This window comes from Podarcis muralis, chromosome 12, assembly GCF_964188315.1.
Source record: "Podarcis muralis chromosome 12, rPodMur119.hap1.1, whole genome shotgun sequence".
Classification (NCBI taxonomy): Eukaryota; Metazoa; Chordata; class Lepidosauria; order Squamata; family Lacertidae; genus Podarcis; species Podarcis muralis.
Genome location: NC_135666.1, coordinates 3,464,663 through 3,481,693, shown reverse-complemented (window position 1 = coordinate 3,481,693; position 17,031 = coordinate 3,464,663). Strand labels below are relative to the sequence as shown.

General features: G+C 45.2%; 1 protein-coding gene across 2 annotated transcripts in view; it reads right to left on the bottom strand.

Annotated features, from left to right (window-relative positions):
* The window catches only part of LOC114607116 (KAT8 regulatory NSL complex subunit 1-like), a 44,246-nt gene extending 27,896 nt beyond the window's left edge, over nt 1-16,350 (bottom strand). Inside the window, exons 1-3 of one of the 2 annotated variants that reach the window (XM_028749964.2) lie at nt 15,619-16,350; nt 1,401-1,542; nt 304-504 (exon numbers count right to left, since the gene is read on the bottom strand). In XM_028749964.2, coding sequence (XP_028605797.2) covers nt 304-504; nt 1,401-1,542; nt 15,619-16,136 — 861 coding nt within the window. In that variant the 5' untranslated portion in view covers nt 16,137-16,350. The remainder of the gene's footprint in view (nt 1-303; nt 505-1,400; nt 1,543-15,618) is intronic. The other variant, XM_028749965.2, reaches the window with a different exon arrangement.
* Between the last annotated feature and the right edge of the window lie 681 nt (nt 16,351-17,031).

Here is a 17,031-nt window from a genome sequence, read left to right as displayed (position 1 = left end):
TTGTTTGTGAATACAGTATCCACCAAGACTTTTTAGCCATTTCTTCAATGCTGGTGTGGGGCGGAAATCCAAATCCTGCTTTCATTAGAAACCAGCACCAATTTAGTCACTTATACTCACCCTGCACATCTACAGGATTTGTTTTTTTAAAAACCGCATTACATTTCTAGACACCCATCAATCAAGCGCATGAGTTATTTCGAGCCTCAGACCAAGGCAATACAGATTTTAAAGACTGGAACACACATTGTTAAGCAATATCTTTGCACAAAAGGAGTCTACTGCCACAGTTTATACACTGACCTGTTTCTCTGCATTCTGCAGGAGGTAGGAAGGGATACAGGGAGACAAGTCACACTGCCTGTCCCCAGTAGGCACCTTCAGGTGGGAGGAGGGTGGCGGCAGTATTTTATTTTTCCTGGAGTTCACCACAGCTGCAGAACCAAGACGACTCTGTTGTCTCATCACATCCTCATGCTGGAGATCACCCAAGACAACAGGGCCCTAAAGAATAAAAAAGGATATTATACATATGTGTGATTTTTAAGACATCTGAAAGGCAGCCCTGTTCAGGGAAGTTTTTGGTGTGATGTTGTATTGTTCTTTTACTATTTTTTGAGGAAACCCAGTGGCGTATAAATTATTATTGTTACTATTACTACTACTACTACTGAATTACTATATATTTGTTTATTATTTATCAAAAATAGCAAAAATGGGACTGGGACTTGCAAAGGTGTTTGGCTGCAGTGCCCCTAATATTTTGCTAAGCCATGCACATGAAGGATTGCACAGTTGACAGATTTTTATTCACTCAAGATCTTTCCCTTCCTGCCTCCCTAAATCTTCCATAAGCAAAAGTGTTTGGTAGCAGTAGGGGGCATGCAGGATATCTGCTTTTAGATAAACTTCCTGTAGCTTTGCCTGTTAGCGCAAACAGAGCTGCAGCCAGTAAATGCCCTTAATCAGGTCCCAGACAGAAGCTGACTGACCCAGATAACCACCACTGTTTGTTTCACTGGGGCTCAGGCAGCTTTCTAAATGTCCTGTGTTGTCCACTTCTTCAACACCAGTGTAGAAGTAAGTCCATGTGCCCAGTTGCAGCTGACATGTTATTAACATAATTCTGATTGCTTTAAAATCATACAGTTGCAGGAGGAACTGAGGTGGAATTGGACCTCACAACAGACTAAAAAATAATAATGGCTAGCCACAAAGCTAAGCTGCCACTTGCAGCTCTAATTATACCACAGTGATGGCCTTACCTTACAGTGTGCATTAACTGCATCATAGTCAACCTGCTCCTGAACTCCCAAAATAGACTGTGATCCAAACCTTGGTATAGTTCCTGAATAAGAGGTTAGAAAGGGATACTTCTCAAAAGAAGAAAGCTGGCCTACCTTATTGGCACGGAGCTGCTTGTAAACATCAGTCTGCTGCCTTATCCGATATTCCAAGTCAGAAACCTGAGCCTGCAGCCATGTCCATCGACATATAATGGCCGCTCTTTCCATTGCCCACTGGCGCTCGGCTAGGCGCCGTCTGAAAAACAAGCATTTGCATGTTGTTAGTACAACAACCTATGAAATCACTGGTGCCAAATTCTAGCTATTAAGACTGTTAAAGCTGTTAAGGGGGAAAATTCCGGGGTGAGAGACTACTCAACAGCCCAGCTCATAGGGGTGCAAGTCCCCAGCGGGTCTATGTGGTCAGTAAAAGAAGGAAGTTCCAGCCAAGTAATTTGGAGCAAAACAGCAGTCAGTAGACCGTGATTTTTATTGTTGCACAACAGGTCCCCACAGAAGTAAGAACTCACAGCATGTGGTGACATCCTCTTTTAAAACTTCCCTCTTTTTCCCAGACTACACTTCGAGAGGCATCATTGATACATCATCACTACATCACTAGCATGTCACAAATGGGAGGAGTATACAAGGGTTACAGAAGTTCAACATTAGGTTACTTTATCAGACACCTTCGACCAAATTGTGGAAGGCAGTGGAAGACAGAAGTGCCTGGCGTGCTCTGGTCCATGGGGTCACGAAGAGTCAGACATGACTAAACAACAACAACATCAGACACCTTTCCCAACACCTCTTAAGTACCCATCACCAAAAGAACAATAAACTCTTTACATATCCTTGCCCTCAGGACTTGTCTGGAGATGGGCTTTCAGAACACCTGACTTGCTAAACTGCTTCTGTGGACATCTATTGTGTCCCCTTTGGTCACTCCCTAGGTGGGCTTGTGAAATTATGGTGGGATGCCCTGCTGCCTACGTGACTTTCTGCTTCTCGGTTCATGGAGGGAGGTGGAGCCCAAATTCACCTTTCTTTAATGGTTAAAATGGCGTTGGAATGAGGAAAGTCGGTTAAAGTATGGATTTTCTACAAATTTATAAAGCTAGGTATCTTCCCTCAGCTGTCAAGTCGAAAGGATACATTCAGGCATAATATTTGTAACATTGAAATAACTTTAAAGATGTGCTCCCCACATGTCATTTCCGTAACAAAACTATGGTGTTCATTACTATAGAATGTGGTCACGCTCACCATCTTAGATCTGCCTTCTGTGAATTTCCTAAACCTCAAGTTAGCCACTGTGGGAAATAACCTCTGATCCAGCAGGACTCTTTTTCTTAAGGGTCTATTTAGGGCTACTATTAAAGCTAAACAGAACCTCCATTTTCAGATGCTGTTATGTTAATGAATGGCAAACGCTGGTGACATAACAGAGAATTACTGCCTTTGTGCCACTGCCTGCATGCATCTAGTTTGCCACTGTTGGAGGCAGAATGTTGAACCAGATGGAGGCTCTTTCTGATCTAGCATGCAGAAGCGACCCAAATATTTCTGTCAGCTTGCTCCTATAATGAGTAAATTCTAAAAGGCACCTAGATGTTTTTTTCTTTGAACAGTAAAGGCAGAATATGGGGTATCTAGCTACAAAGCACTTAGATCCACCTCCAACTTAACGTAGCAACAAGGAATAAAAAGCTAGACCCAGGCTTTTCAAGCCTTCTTTGGAATTGCGAACAAGTAAAAAAGCAACATTACTTAGCCAAAATTGTTCACTAGACTACAGACTTTTAAATCAAAATAACACATACCAAACTGGGGAGGGGAGAGAGAGAGAGCGAGAGAGCGAGAGAGAGAGAGAGAGAGAGAGAGAGAGAGAGAGAGTGAGAGAGAGAGAGATAGATGGTTGAGAATCAGTCCATAGCTTGCTTCGGTCAAGAAGTGACCTAAAAAAATTAAACATCCAAGAATTTTAAAATGTGGTTGTTTCCAAGCTTCCTTCATTGGGAGATCAAGTTATATCATAGCTCCTCTCCTGCATGTTACTATATTCAATGGCCCTGAACCAATGACTATACCACACGAAAGTAACTATAACCATGCCAACCATCTATGGAAGGGTGTGAGCATTATTTTCTTGGGGCCACAGAATACATGCGTTTCTGGCTATCTATCAAGCAAGCTGCAAAACTACTCAGATAATTATTATTTTTGCTCCTCTGAAATGCTGTGTACACTAATGGTGTCAAATAAAACATAAGAATATCACACCATCTGCATCCTCACTATTCTTCTTTAAGATGAGTAACTGTTTTATCCTATGTAGGTGTTAATTATAAAAGTGCGAGTTCTTTTCAGATATGCAATTGCTATTAGAACAACACTTTGCTGTGTTAAAATGCCACATTGATAGCTGTCTCGCTATGCCTTTATCATGGGTCAAATATTGTAAAGAATTGCAAAAAGTCAAGAATGCATATATTAAATGGTAGTCCAGATTTAACTGCATAACTGGGTTGTCAGATAGAAAAAGCAGGGGCAAGATGTGCAGCCCTATCCCAGCAGCTGGCAGAACCCCACATGAGAATAATTTTCACTTAGGGCTGGGCACCTTCTGCCTGAGGATCCCAGACTTCTGGAACAATAGCAAGCTTCTTTTCGATCCCCGCGACCCGTTGCTCGGTCCCTGCTCCTGCCAACCTAGCAGTTCGAAAGCACGTCAAAGTGCAAGTAGATAAATAGGTACCGCTCCAGCGAGAAGGTAAATGGCGTTTCCAGAAGCGGCTTAGTTATGTTGGCCACTGTCTGTGGACAAATGCCGGCTCCTTCAGCCAGTAAAGCGAAATGAGCACCGCGACTGGACTTAACTGTCAGGGGTCCCTTTACCTTTTAATGAGAGGGACTGCATTTCAAGTCTTCTTGAAGATGACATGTGAATTTAACATAATTATGTATTACTGCTGTTAAGAAATTCATGGTTGGTAACTATTTTGACTGTCCATTGAAAAAGGTATGGAGGGAGCACATCTCTCATGTCAACCTGGCTGGAGAAAATATTTTGCGGAGCAGGGGCAATGCAATTGTTTTGTACATACTGCATTTCCTCCCCTCATTATGCTGTAAATGACCTAGCATCTTGGAATACAATTTATCAAAAACTTCACCATAATCTTCAGCACAGCTCGTAAAACAGAACCATCAACAGAAGAGAGAATTAGAATAAGTACAACATGCACATTTTGTGGGTGTCCTAAAGCCACCTAATCTATGCATCTGCTCCTTTTATGAGTTAGCATTACACCTATATGGCAGACGGCTCTTTCAGCCTATTAACATTTTATTTCCATAGCCCTGGAATGACCTCTAGGTTACTGGAACTGAGCACTGCTAAGCCAGGTCTTCATTTTATTTGCGAATGCTAAATCAACTAGGTCTGCAAAAGACACAGAACGATACTACAATACTGGTGACCAAGCAGAAGCGCAGTCAACACAGCCCCAATAACTACAGCTTCGTGAGCAAGAATGTGCCTCAACAGCACCCGTACTTAAAACAGTAAGACCTGGCTAACTCAAAGAAGCAGACTCGCTTCCACGTTGGTGACTATCGTATTCATATATATGATTTCACCTATCAAAGTCTTAGATAACTGTGTAGGAACAAACAGTACAAGAAGTTGCATGCAATATTATTGATTCAAACCATGTTCACATAAGCAAATGTGAACAGAATTTGAGACGGAATAATCAGAAGAACACATGCTAAAAATGGCACAAGTAAATCAGAAAATGTGTATCCACAGAATTCCATCCATCTGTAAATGGCACAAGGAGACATTTCTGAGTTAACCACTTCACACTCATCAAATGAGCTTGTGCTGAAATTTGGAACAATAATCACTTTCCCAACTACATTTGATACAGAGATGCGACAGGACTGTGATATCTGAAGAGAGAAACTCCGGCACTCAGACAAGGCACATTTAATACTACTGCTGTGCCCGTCCCCCATGGCTGCAATCTGGTGGTCTTTCATCTTTTTCCTCTCCGCCACTGACATTTAGACTGGAATCCTACACACACAACAGAAAGTAAGTCCCACTGATTTCAGCTGTGCTTACTTGTGAGTAGAAACGACAAGGACTATGCTATTTAAATTATATACTGTATTTCTTTGTGCCAACTTTGATTTCCCAGGTATGAAAATGTTTTTCTAAATCCATCAAGCCTGAAGTCGGGGCGAGCCAACTTCAGACTTGATGGATGTACTTTGTTTTTGTTTGTTTTTTTTGTCTAGAACTTTTGTGGTTCATCAACTGAAACCAGAACATCAAGTCCTGGGAGGGGGGCTTCTGTAAACTCAGAAATAAGGAACAGACTAAGCCCAACAATTTGCTTCAAATGTCAGAACTGGGCTCAGAAGCCTTGGACAAAGATTCACACAAATATTAATGCTTGCTTTTCCTCCATGCTTGCTTTATCAAAGAAGGCTAATTTGTATTTTTCTAAGCCTCTCAGCAGCTGCTGTTGCTAAAATGTTGCAAATCACCCCAAGATCTACTAGATCTCAATCTATTTTCTGCCCAGTCCTACTCCAAAATATGAATCACTATTATTCAATCTCAAAATAGAACACATCTGAATGGTAAATAGTCTAGCAACACCTTAGAGACTAACTGGTTTATTGTGCCAGAAGAGCATTGGATAGCACCTTCCAAACTGTAAGTTTACTGTAATGGAAACCAATACAATTTGGCAAATTACCGGCACTCCCCAAATCTTTGTACTAGAAAGCATGCTCCATGAAAACCTTGAAGGACAAACAAGAACTTTATCCATACAATGTTAAAATTCTTAACAGTATAATACCTGAATTAAGCAAATATATTAGGGAAGGGCAATGACAAACCTAGACAGCATCTTAAAAAGTAGAGACATCACCTTGCCAACAAAGGTCCGTATAGTTAAAGCCATGGTTTTCCCAGTAGTGATGTATGGAAGTGAGAGCTAGACCATAAAGAAGGCTGATCGCCGAAGAATTGATGCTTTTGAATTCTGGTGCTGGAGGAGACTCTTGAGAGCCCCATGGACTGCAAGAAGATCAAACCTCCATTCTGAAGGAAATCAGCCCTGAGTGCTCACTGGAAGGACAGATCCTGAAGCTGAGGCTCCAATACTTTGGCCACCTCAGGAGAAGAGAAGAATCGCTGGAAAAGACCCTGATGTTGGGAAAGATGGAGGGCACAAGGAGAAGGGGACGACAGAGGACGAGATGGTTGGATAGTATTTTCGAGGTTACCAGCATGAGTTTGACCAAACTGCAGGAGGTAGTGGAGGACAGAAGTGCCTGGCGGGCTCTGGTCCAGGGGGTCACGCAGAGTCGGACACAACTAAACGACTAAACAACAACAACAATTAGGGAAGGACCATAGTTCAGTAATGTTTTGCATTCAGACAGTCTCTAGTTCATTCATTCTGCAGCATCTCTACAGTAGGAATGTGAAAAACCAGTCTGAAAACATGGACAGCCGCTGCCAGTCAGAGTAGGAGTGGGAAACCGCAGGCTCAAATACAGGTCTCCAAACAGGTCTCTTGGGACCCTCTCAGGTTACAACCCCTCACTAGTTCTGCTCTGTACCCTTCCTGAGTATTATGAAAATACCTCTTGCTTTCCCAAGAAAGCAATTTTCTGTGCACACAGAAGCCTCTTGACTTTTGCATGGCTCCAATGTTGCCTTACCTCTGCAAAGGAAAAAGCTACACCCATTGTTCCACTCACTTTAACCTCTCGCCCTGCTCTCCACAAGTGCACAGCCTCTGGAAGGTTGCCCATGAGAGAATGGAGCCCTCAGACTGAATTGGTGCCCCCACCCCCAATGCAGACAATTTTGAGCTCGTTGGGCCAATGACCTAACTACTGGAGTAAAGTGATCTCCTACGTGCCTGTCTTTATTATTCTGGTAAACTGAAGAGAGTTTTCCAGTCAGATGGATAAACTTTTCAAACACACTCAACAAAATAAAAGGTCATCTCCTTTCACCTGTAACTCTCTTCCACATTTCATTATATAAAGAACTCAAACTAGGACATCGTTCCCACACCATTAATCCACAACTGAAACCTTCTAATCAGCCAGATAAGATGTAGATAAGGAGAATTCTGAACCTTCAGAGGAGCAAATGAAAGCCAATGCACTGTGCCTGAAAATTAAACTAAAGTTAACGAACCGCATAAATGAAAACAGAAATCCCGGGGGGGGGGGGGAGAGAGAAATGGTTCATCTGTTCCTGGTAAACCCTGGGATCCTGTCTCTTTTACACAGGAAGATATATTTTCCTAACATCATCATTGCACAGGCTGAATTTAGGCAGTTTTGCACACAAACCTCCCACCCAACCCCAAGCAACAAATGCCTAAGGTCACTAACTCTGGTATCTGTGGGGGAGGCCACTTCTCTGGTATATTAAAAAAGAAAGCAGCAGCAAACTTTCATTTTTAAGTAATCTGCTTTTTGCTCATAAAAGAAGTCCCTCTTCTCCCTGTCTCTCTTCAGAGTGCAGACCAGGCTAGTAAACAGTAGAAAGCAAAGAGAAGGCTACCATAACTTCCATCAAAGATCTTCAAAATGCTGAAGGATGCATTCAATCAACTGAAGGTCACTTACTAGATATTACCACCCAAAGCAAGCAGAGGAAGGCACCCACCCCAGCTTCTTACTCACCACACTTCTATTTCAAAACATAATTTATCTGCCCACCCCAAATATTGAAGCAGCTCTCTGGAGTTGCTTGTTCTCTGACCAATGAATGGGACCAGGCTGACTGTGGAGATCTTCTCAATGGTCATTTCATCTTCTGGCGAAGGACAGAGTATACTTCCCTTCTGCTCAACAACCTCAACTCTCTAGTTACTAAATATGAAAGCATTCCATGTAGTTTCATCAGCTATTCCATTAGCTCTGCTGGGTGTCTAGATGCCATTTGGCTCTGCTTGTCCCACATCTGCCACCTCGTTCAGATTCCCTTAATGGTTTCCATCCTGGGTGGTTGAACTGTAATTTTAAGAACTGGTACCAGCATTTCCTTTTTTCCTTCTTTCTTCCCATCCATTTGTCTGTAGACTGGGATCATTTATCAGAGCCTATCTATCATGCAGCATTTCACTCACCTGACTAGCAGTAATTATGGCTGGAAGTGAACAGCATTCTCCAGTATTGTCAGCCTCTTGCTAACTTGTCCTGAACATAATTTTACTTCCTATCTTAGCTTAAAATTAGTCAAGGGAAATTATGAAACAAAGCAAGTATATCCAGAATGAGATCTAAAAGAAAAAAATTAAACTCAAATTAAAAATGGGACTGGCAATACACAAATCATTATTCTGTTTTGTAACCCAATGCATTTTTTTCCTGTGCAGGCTTCCAGTTGCCAGAAATGTCCCTAGAAAACAGTCTTCTGTGAACTGTAACACTAAATACAGGTTAAGACAAACAAACCTTTTCACTTTCTGTAATGACTCACTCCGAGCGATACAACAGACTTCCACCAGGACATGTACTGTTTTTAACACTGATTGGGAGCCGCCCAGAGTGGCTGGGGAAACTCAGCCAGATGGGCGGGGTATAAATAATAAATTATTATTATTATTATTATAAAAACTCAATTCAGATTACAGCATCTTCTAAATTGGTAAACAGCAAATAAATACACCCTTAAATGGAGCAAGCCAGAAATGTGATTTGGAATTCTAGCTGCTTTGCAACTTCCTAGACTGACGGCTTAAGATTTGGACTGTATCTTAACTGTAATATATGTTATCTATGTACATAGATTTATTTCTTGGAGTTAAGAATAGGTCTGAGATAAATTGTGTTCGCTGAGCCTGTATTTTATACAGTCTGTATATGATGTTTGTTTGATAATGTGTGGTGTGCTATGCCTAATAAAGGATTTTGAATTTGAAACTGTAATACATGGGTTGCCTTTTCTACATTTTTGGCTCCTTGAGCTTATGACACATTTGTCCTTTGTCATCTAACTCTCTTGTTAACTTATCTGCATTTCTTTTTACATCTGCACACAGTGGCTTACTTTATATAATGGAATTTCTATTCTACCTTTCTAAATTTCAATCAAAGTGGCTTACCAATAAAGAAAAAGCAAAAAGAGTTTTGAAGCAGTGATACATCCTTAAAAGCTGTATCCTGAAAGAGTCTGCTGAAATGCAAGTTTCACTTCTCACCTAAAACTGAGCAACAGTACAGCCTAACTTACTTCTGGGTGCCAAAAATAAAACAGCCCACTGTCTGGTGCCCACTTGGTTCAGATTCCTGGGGATAGGGGGACGCAGAAGAGCAACTCTTGAAAGTAAGTTTCTGGGGAGGCTCATTAGTCATTCTTAAGTGATTCCTCTGGTCTCAGATCTCTAGAACTTTAAAAGCTCAAAAACAGCATCTTGAATTGACACCGGAAGCCAACTGCTAACCACTGCAGCTGGTAAAGGGTCTGTTCCTCAGGATAAATGGCTATGGTTTGCTTATGTTAGTCACCTTATGTTTGCAAATATTACGCACCTAATCCAACTTGGACCCTGCAATCATCCTGAGGCCCTTCTTTGTGCGCCCACTTTGTACCTCCTCCACTCCTGGATACACCCAAGAGCAACCAACTTAGAGATGTGAAGGCCTGGGGGGAGGGGATGGAAAGGTTTTTCCTGCATCTTCATATCTCTGAACCACAAGTGTTTGCTTATTCTGTTATCCAAACAGAGGCTCATGGTTTGTTTCTCTCCAAACCATGATCGGCATCCGAGCTTCATTCTTTGCTTCCCACAAACCACAAGCCCAATTCAGATGATAGCAGTGGGGGAGGAACGAAGCAGGTAACAAGCACACTACTTATTCATGCTCAACCATAGCTAAACATGAACGCAACGTGCAGACATAACCACTAAGAACATATCCTGCTACATACAAAGGAATATGATTTTAAGTTAGAAGCAGTGAATGGGTGCAGAATATATAACCTGAAACAATAATATTCTCTAGCTGCTCTGAAAAGATATCGAGAAATGTAACTTGCTGTAGAAGAGTTAATGCCATTACTCCAAAGAAACACACTTTTACTGTACAGAAGCAAGCTCTGAGAACCACAACAAACTGGAACATAATACAGATTATTTTTTCAAGACCTTTAAAGCACCAACTATTGTGCTGGATGCTGTATAAATTAAGAACTAGACAGATCCAGACATCATTTGCTTCAAGGCTAACTTCCAGCCTACTAAAATGAAACTAATAGTCAAGTTCAGCTTAATATCATTCAATGTGCAGTGGAACAAAGGAAACTCCCATGTCACACCATATTGGTCTATGTAACTCAGGACTGTCTACAGTGATTGACAGTGGCTCTTCAGGCTTTCAGAAACGAACCTTTCCCAGCCCTCCCTGGAGATGCTGGGGACTGAATCTGGGACCTATTGTGGCAAAGAAAATGTGCTGTACCACTGAGATATAAAGCTTGCCATTTCAGGCTGAAATTAATAAGGTCAGGCTTGTATTCAGAATACTGAGCTACTGTGCCCCTGAGTGGCAAATGGTTCTATACATGAGTCCAAGCCACTTATCCCAAATAAGAAGTTTAACAGGAAGGTGCTTTGTGCAATTAAAGCTGCAAAAGCAGAAACTACTTCCTCAAATTTGTCTATCTTCTTCAGCCAAAACACCAACAGATTAATAATTGCTAATAGTTACACCACACACACACACACACACACACACACACACACACAGGCTGTTCCAGTTTCTTGGGGTTTTTAAATCAACACAGGAGCCTTATGAGACATTAAATTCTGAGTTAACAATGTACTCAATGCCACCAAGGTATTCCAGGTTCAAACTCAGTATGTGTACACTACCACATACCACTTGCCATCAGGATACATCAAACTCAAATCACTTGGCCAAACACAAGGTTTTTCGACCACTTTTGGAGCATCAACCTTTTCCAAGGACACTTATTTTTGCTTAGTTGTATGATTTTGAGTCTCTCACATGTGCACACTGCTCAGGTATAGAAGATTAAGGTTCTCACAAAGAGAGGATGCCACAAACGCCCTTTCTTTCCTCTGGAACAGAAACCTGCCAGATTAATGTGCCACACTACAGCTACACACATGAAACCCTGAAGTATGCCAAAAAGTAGGGTTACTTTCTGAAGCTGTGGCATTTGATAACCCATCTCTGTCCTGTGCAAAGACTTCAGGACAATCAGATCATCATCAACACAGAGCAGTTAAGTTCCAAAAATTCACCACCCTAGGCAAACTTAATAAACAAATGGAAAGAAAGTAGAATTCATACCTGGGAGACCCTGATTCTAATCAACTACTATCACTGCTACCAAGTGAGTGTTATTCATTATACTGATTGACTTTGTCTTGAGGGGTTATTGATCATGCAAACTATCATTAACTTGTTTAGTGCCTGATCAGTTTAGTGCCTGCTGCAATGACAAGAGGAAAGAACTCTTAGTAAGGTGTGTGCTATTGGATTTCCGCTGTTTCAATTCAAGGAACATGCAAGAAAAGGATTGGAATCTTCCAGTGGGCTCACTAACTACCGTATTTTTCGCCTTATGGGATGCACTTTTCCCCCTCCAAAAATGAAGGGGAAATGTGTGTGCGTCCTATGGGGCGAATGCAGGCTTTCGCTGAAGCCTGGAGAGCGAGAGGGGTCGGTGCACACCAACCCCTCTCGCATTCCAGGCTTCAGGAAGCTATCTGCAAGCCTTGGGAGCCCCCGCCGGGCTCCCACGGCTTGCAGAGAGCTGCCTGCATCCCGAAGCCTGGGGCGCACTGAGCTCAGCACGCCCCAGGCTTCGCGCAGCTCTGCACAAGCCGTGGGAGCTGGCACAACTTCGCACTGGGCTCCCACGGCTTGTGGAGAGCTACCTGCATCCCTGCGGATAGCAGCCAGTTCTGGGGGCTGGGGTCGGGGGAAGCTCAGGCTTCCCCCACCCCAGCCCCGCGCCAGTGGGGGAAATCAATTTTTTTTCTTTGTTTGCCCCCCCCAAAAAAACTAGGTGCGCCCTATGGGGCGAAAAATACGGTACACCTTTTCTATGTACTCTAGTTACCTAATTATTATAATGCACTCTTCATGATGCTAGCCTTAAAGATGTTCTGAAGCTTCAACTGATACAGAACACTACAAGCAAGTTGCTCATTGGACTTGGTCAGTCAATAACTCAAATTCTGCTTGATTTACAATAAACTAAAAAAAAAAGAGAGAGTAGGTAATCTATTTAAATTGCTTGTATTCTTTATTTCTGAATCACCCATAACCAAGATCTCTGCACAATGCACAATGCACTGTAATAAAACCAATAATTACCGTATTTTTCGCTCTATAACACACACCCGACCATAACACGCACATAGTTTTTAGAGGAGGAAAATCTGTAGGCATGCCACCCGTAGGCATTCCCTCCATAACACGCACAGACATTTCCCCTTACTTTTTAGGAGGAAAAAAGTGAGTGTTATGGTGCAAAAAATACGGCAACTAGAAAACTCTTTAACAGGTAAGCTACGGAATTCGCTACCACATGATGTTGCAATTGCCACCAATTTGGATGGGTTTTAAAGTGGTTTGCACAAATTCACAGGCTATCATTGGCTGCCAGCCATTATGGCTGTATATTACTCTGGTATCGGAAATTATATGCCTCTGAATACCAGTTGCTGGAAATCACAAGTGGGGAGAGTGCTATGTGTTCATGTACTGCTTGGTGGCTTCCCACAAGTCTCTGAGAACAGGATGTTGGGCTAGATGGGGCTTTGGTCTGATCCAGCAGGCCTCTTAGGTTCTTATGCAACACAGAAGCTTGCCTTATACGGAGTCAGACCACTGGCCGATCTTGTTCAACATTGCCTACTGAGCAAAGAAGATGGTCTACCACTGAGCTACTGCGAGTCCGTACTTCTGCTGCCATGGGAAGACTTTTTAAATCCTCAACACACTGGGGACTAAGAACCAAAAAGACCACCTTCTCTCACACATGCTATCCTGTAAACTCTGGTCATCAGCATCCCAGACACTCATATGCGAAAGAGCCTTTCCAGTTGTGATGCTAAGTCAACACTGTGGAATGTCCTCTCAAGGCAGGCCCACCTGGTAGAGTCTATAGCTTCAAACAATAAGTGAAAATCTGGCTTTTTCCTGCCCACAATTTGTACTGGATTGATAACTGCAGCTGTGATTATTTTATTTTATGGTGCTTGTTGTTTATTTATTAGCCACAAGTGTTAGTGGCCCCAGGCACCTGAACAAGAACGACCAACTTTCTTGAAAAACTTCAAAAAACTGAGGCAAGGTTCCATGCAAAGAGTTTTCCAATTCCTTCAAGAATGTGAACAAAGGAATTTTATCTGAAATACCCAGAAAATAATGTTCTCTGAAACATGGGCTTCCATTGAGGCAGGGGAGGAAAATTAAGAGGAGATTAAGAACCATAATGCCAATATTTCACTTTTTAAAAAACCTGAGATATGGTGCAAAATGTGCATGGATTGGTGTTATTTTTTGTGAGAAACTAACCTGCTCACTAAGAGACGTGGGTGGCGCTATAGTCTAAGCCACAGAGCCTAGGGCATGCTGATCAGAAGGTCGGCAGTTCGAATCCCCGCGACGGGGTGAGCTCCCATTGCTCAGTCTCTTCTGCCAACCTAGCAGTTTGAAAGCACGTCAAAGTGCAAGTAGATAAATAGATGCCGCTCCAGTGAGAAGGTAAACGGCATTTCCGTGTGCTGCTCTGGTTCACCAGAAGTGGCTTAGTCATGCTGGCCACATGACCTGGAAGCTGTATGCCGGCTCCCTCAGCCAGTAAAGCGAGATGAGCGCCGCAACCCCAGAGTCATCCGCAACCCCAGAGTCATCCGCGACTGGACCTAACGGTCAGGGGTTCCTTTACCTTTACCTAACCTGCTCACTGCTACACTTTGGAAAAATTACTGCAGACATCCTGACTGTGAAGGCAGAGGTTTCCTATGTAACCTAGGCTATCCCCCAAATCTTGTTTTCTGAAGGCAGGAGCTGCGTATTCTGGGTAATAATCTCAGATAATGTATATTACTGCTGGTTCTATAAACTAGTCTGTAGTGACATGCAGTATATAGCCTTTCACCTTCAGTTTCATTGTTTCCAAAGCATGAACAGAACCAGTACTGTTCAAAGCTTGCTGCAAGGATGATTTAGACCTTTTCACCATGTGGGAAAGGCTTCCCAACCGTAAGAAACAACAGCAAGTGCCATGTGACTATTGCACTATTTCCTATGCCAATGTTGCCTTGTCTCTCAAAACAAACGATTCTGTTGGCATAGGAAATAACTGCATCATTTGCTTGGCCCACATAATTGTCTATTTCAATCTTATCATCTTGCTCAGTTGTTTTTTTCCCCCACCAGCTTTTGTTTCTAGCATTCTAACTGTTTTTCTTGTTAGTCACTCAAGCAGCATTTGGGAAGGAAAGCACAGTACAGACAATAACAAAAAAAAAAATTTTTTTACAAAGAAGTCTCCTACAGGCATCACCAAAGCAACCTGACACCCAGCCACAAAAGGAGTGATCGTAATTAAGGACCAGCTCTAAGTTCCTTACCTGCATGCAGGTCAAAGCTGCCACTGAGCCAACAGATTCTTTCTTTCTTTTTTCTTACCCCACCCCTTTACACCAAGTAGCTCAAGGCATGGCATTTCATTGCTCCATTTTATCCACACAACAACCCTGCGTCTTAGTTCAGGCATGACTCACCCATGGTTACCCGGTTAACTTCACATCGGAGGGGGAATTTGAACCAGGGCCTTCCCCACCCTTGACTGATATGTTAAGTGGTATACAGCCCTGTGCCGCCTTTAAGCATTCCGGGGGTGGCCTGAGTTCGACTCCTACCCCTTCTGCCCACGTGGAAACCACTACTTACTGCGGGAGCATCCCAAGCACATGGCGCCTTCAACCCGCGATCGACACACCATATGGCCACGACATCTGCCACAACTGGCCAGAAATGCAGGGAAAGAGGGAGGCGTTGCGCAAGAGTTGCCTCAGCCCTTGGCCAGAGACTTCTGGCGCGAGGAACAAACCAGGCGCAGCCCCAAAGCTCGGGATCCCCAGCTGGGCAACGGGAACGAGGGCGGCCTACCTCACGGGGTTGCTGTGAGGCGGAAGCCCCCTCGGGAAACGAGGGAGGAAGTTGCAGCGGGCGCCTTCTGCTTCCTCCAAGGCGGCGGCCGCCTCCCCTCCCTCCTCCCCGGGCAACTCACCCCACGTTGGCGGGGCGCTCCGTCGGCGGCGGCGGCGGCTCGGCGCTCTCGCTGTCCGAGGCCGAGGAGCAGGAGGAGGCCGAGGACGACGACGACGACCCCGAGGAAGCGGACGAGGCCGAGCAGGCGCTGGCGCTGTCGGTGGCGTCCGAGTCGCAGGCGCGCTGGGCGGCGCGGAGGCGGGCGGTGGCGGAGGCGGCCAGCTGCCGCAGCTCCGGGCCCAGCGCGGGCGGCGGAGGAGGAGGAGGCGCCTCGGAGCCCGTCCGCCCGGCCACGCTCCGCGCCAGCCCGGCCAGCTGCTGCCGGACGTGCCGCTCCACCTGCCGGGCCTGCAGCGCCCGCAGGCGGCGGCACAGGCTCCGCGCCCGGCCCCACAGAGAGGCCTGCCGGGCCCGCGCTTCCGCCTGGCGCTGCCGGCGACTCTGCGGCCGCCACGGCGGGCCGCTCGCCTCAGGCGCAGCCGCCGCCGCCGCCGCCATGGCGGGCCCGGTCGCAGCAGCCGCCGTCGCCGTCGCCATGAAGGGAGCCGTCGCCTCGGGGCAGGCCGCTCCGCCTCAGGAACAGCAGCAGCCGCCGCCTCCTCCTCAGCGCCTCAGGGCGGTCCGGGACTCTCCATGGACTCCCGGCCGGGACAATACGAGCTCGCCCGAGACGGCGCGCGCGCGCCCGGCCCAGATATTTCCCTCCCAGCCCGCGCCTCAGCCGCGGCGCACGCATGCGCGTAGGAGCGGGCCGTCGCAGCAAGCCTCTCTCCTCTCTCTCTCGAGCGCGCGCGCGCGCCAAACACTCGGCGAAATCCTCGAGTTGCTGACAGAGCGCGGCGGCCGCCGCAGCCGATAGAGGGCGGTCGCCGCCGTCTGCGCCTGCGCACCGCAGCCTCTTTTTCCCCCACCACCACTACTCGCCATCTTGTTACCACGTGAGCACTGGGCGTCGCTGCTGCTCATGCGCCAACGCGCGACCCTCCCATATTCGCTCTTCCGAGGCAGGAGGAGGTGGGAGGGAGGGAAGCTCGAAGGAGACGCATGCGCACAACCGGGGCCATGCGCGCCCAGCCTTAACCCAAGCGTTTCCCGCGGGCGCCTGCGCAGTAGCCGCCACAATTGCAAATCAAGGCAGGAGCCGTCAATGCTGTTACTACGCGTCCTGGGCTGCATTCCCACGAGCATGTTTTCTAGTTCCAGGCGCGCCTGGTTTCAAACTGCAGCTTAACAAAACACGCAGCTCCAGCGCCTCCCAGATGCGCACAACAGGCAGGAATTCAGCAGGTGGAGCCTTACCCCAGAAGCATTTCCTCCTGAATTTCTATTATGCATCTGAAAAATACCTCTGCAGCTCAAAGGGGGGCCTTATCAATATTTTAACCAATCAAACAAGACATATTAGAATCATAGAATTCATACTTTATCCACT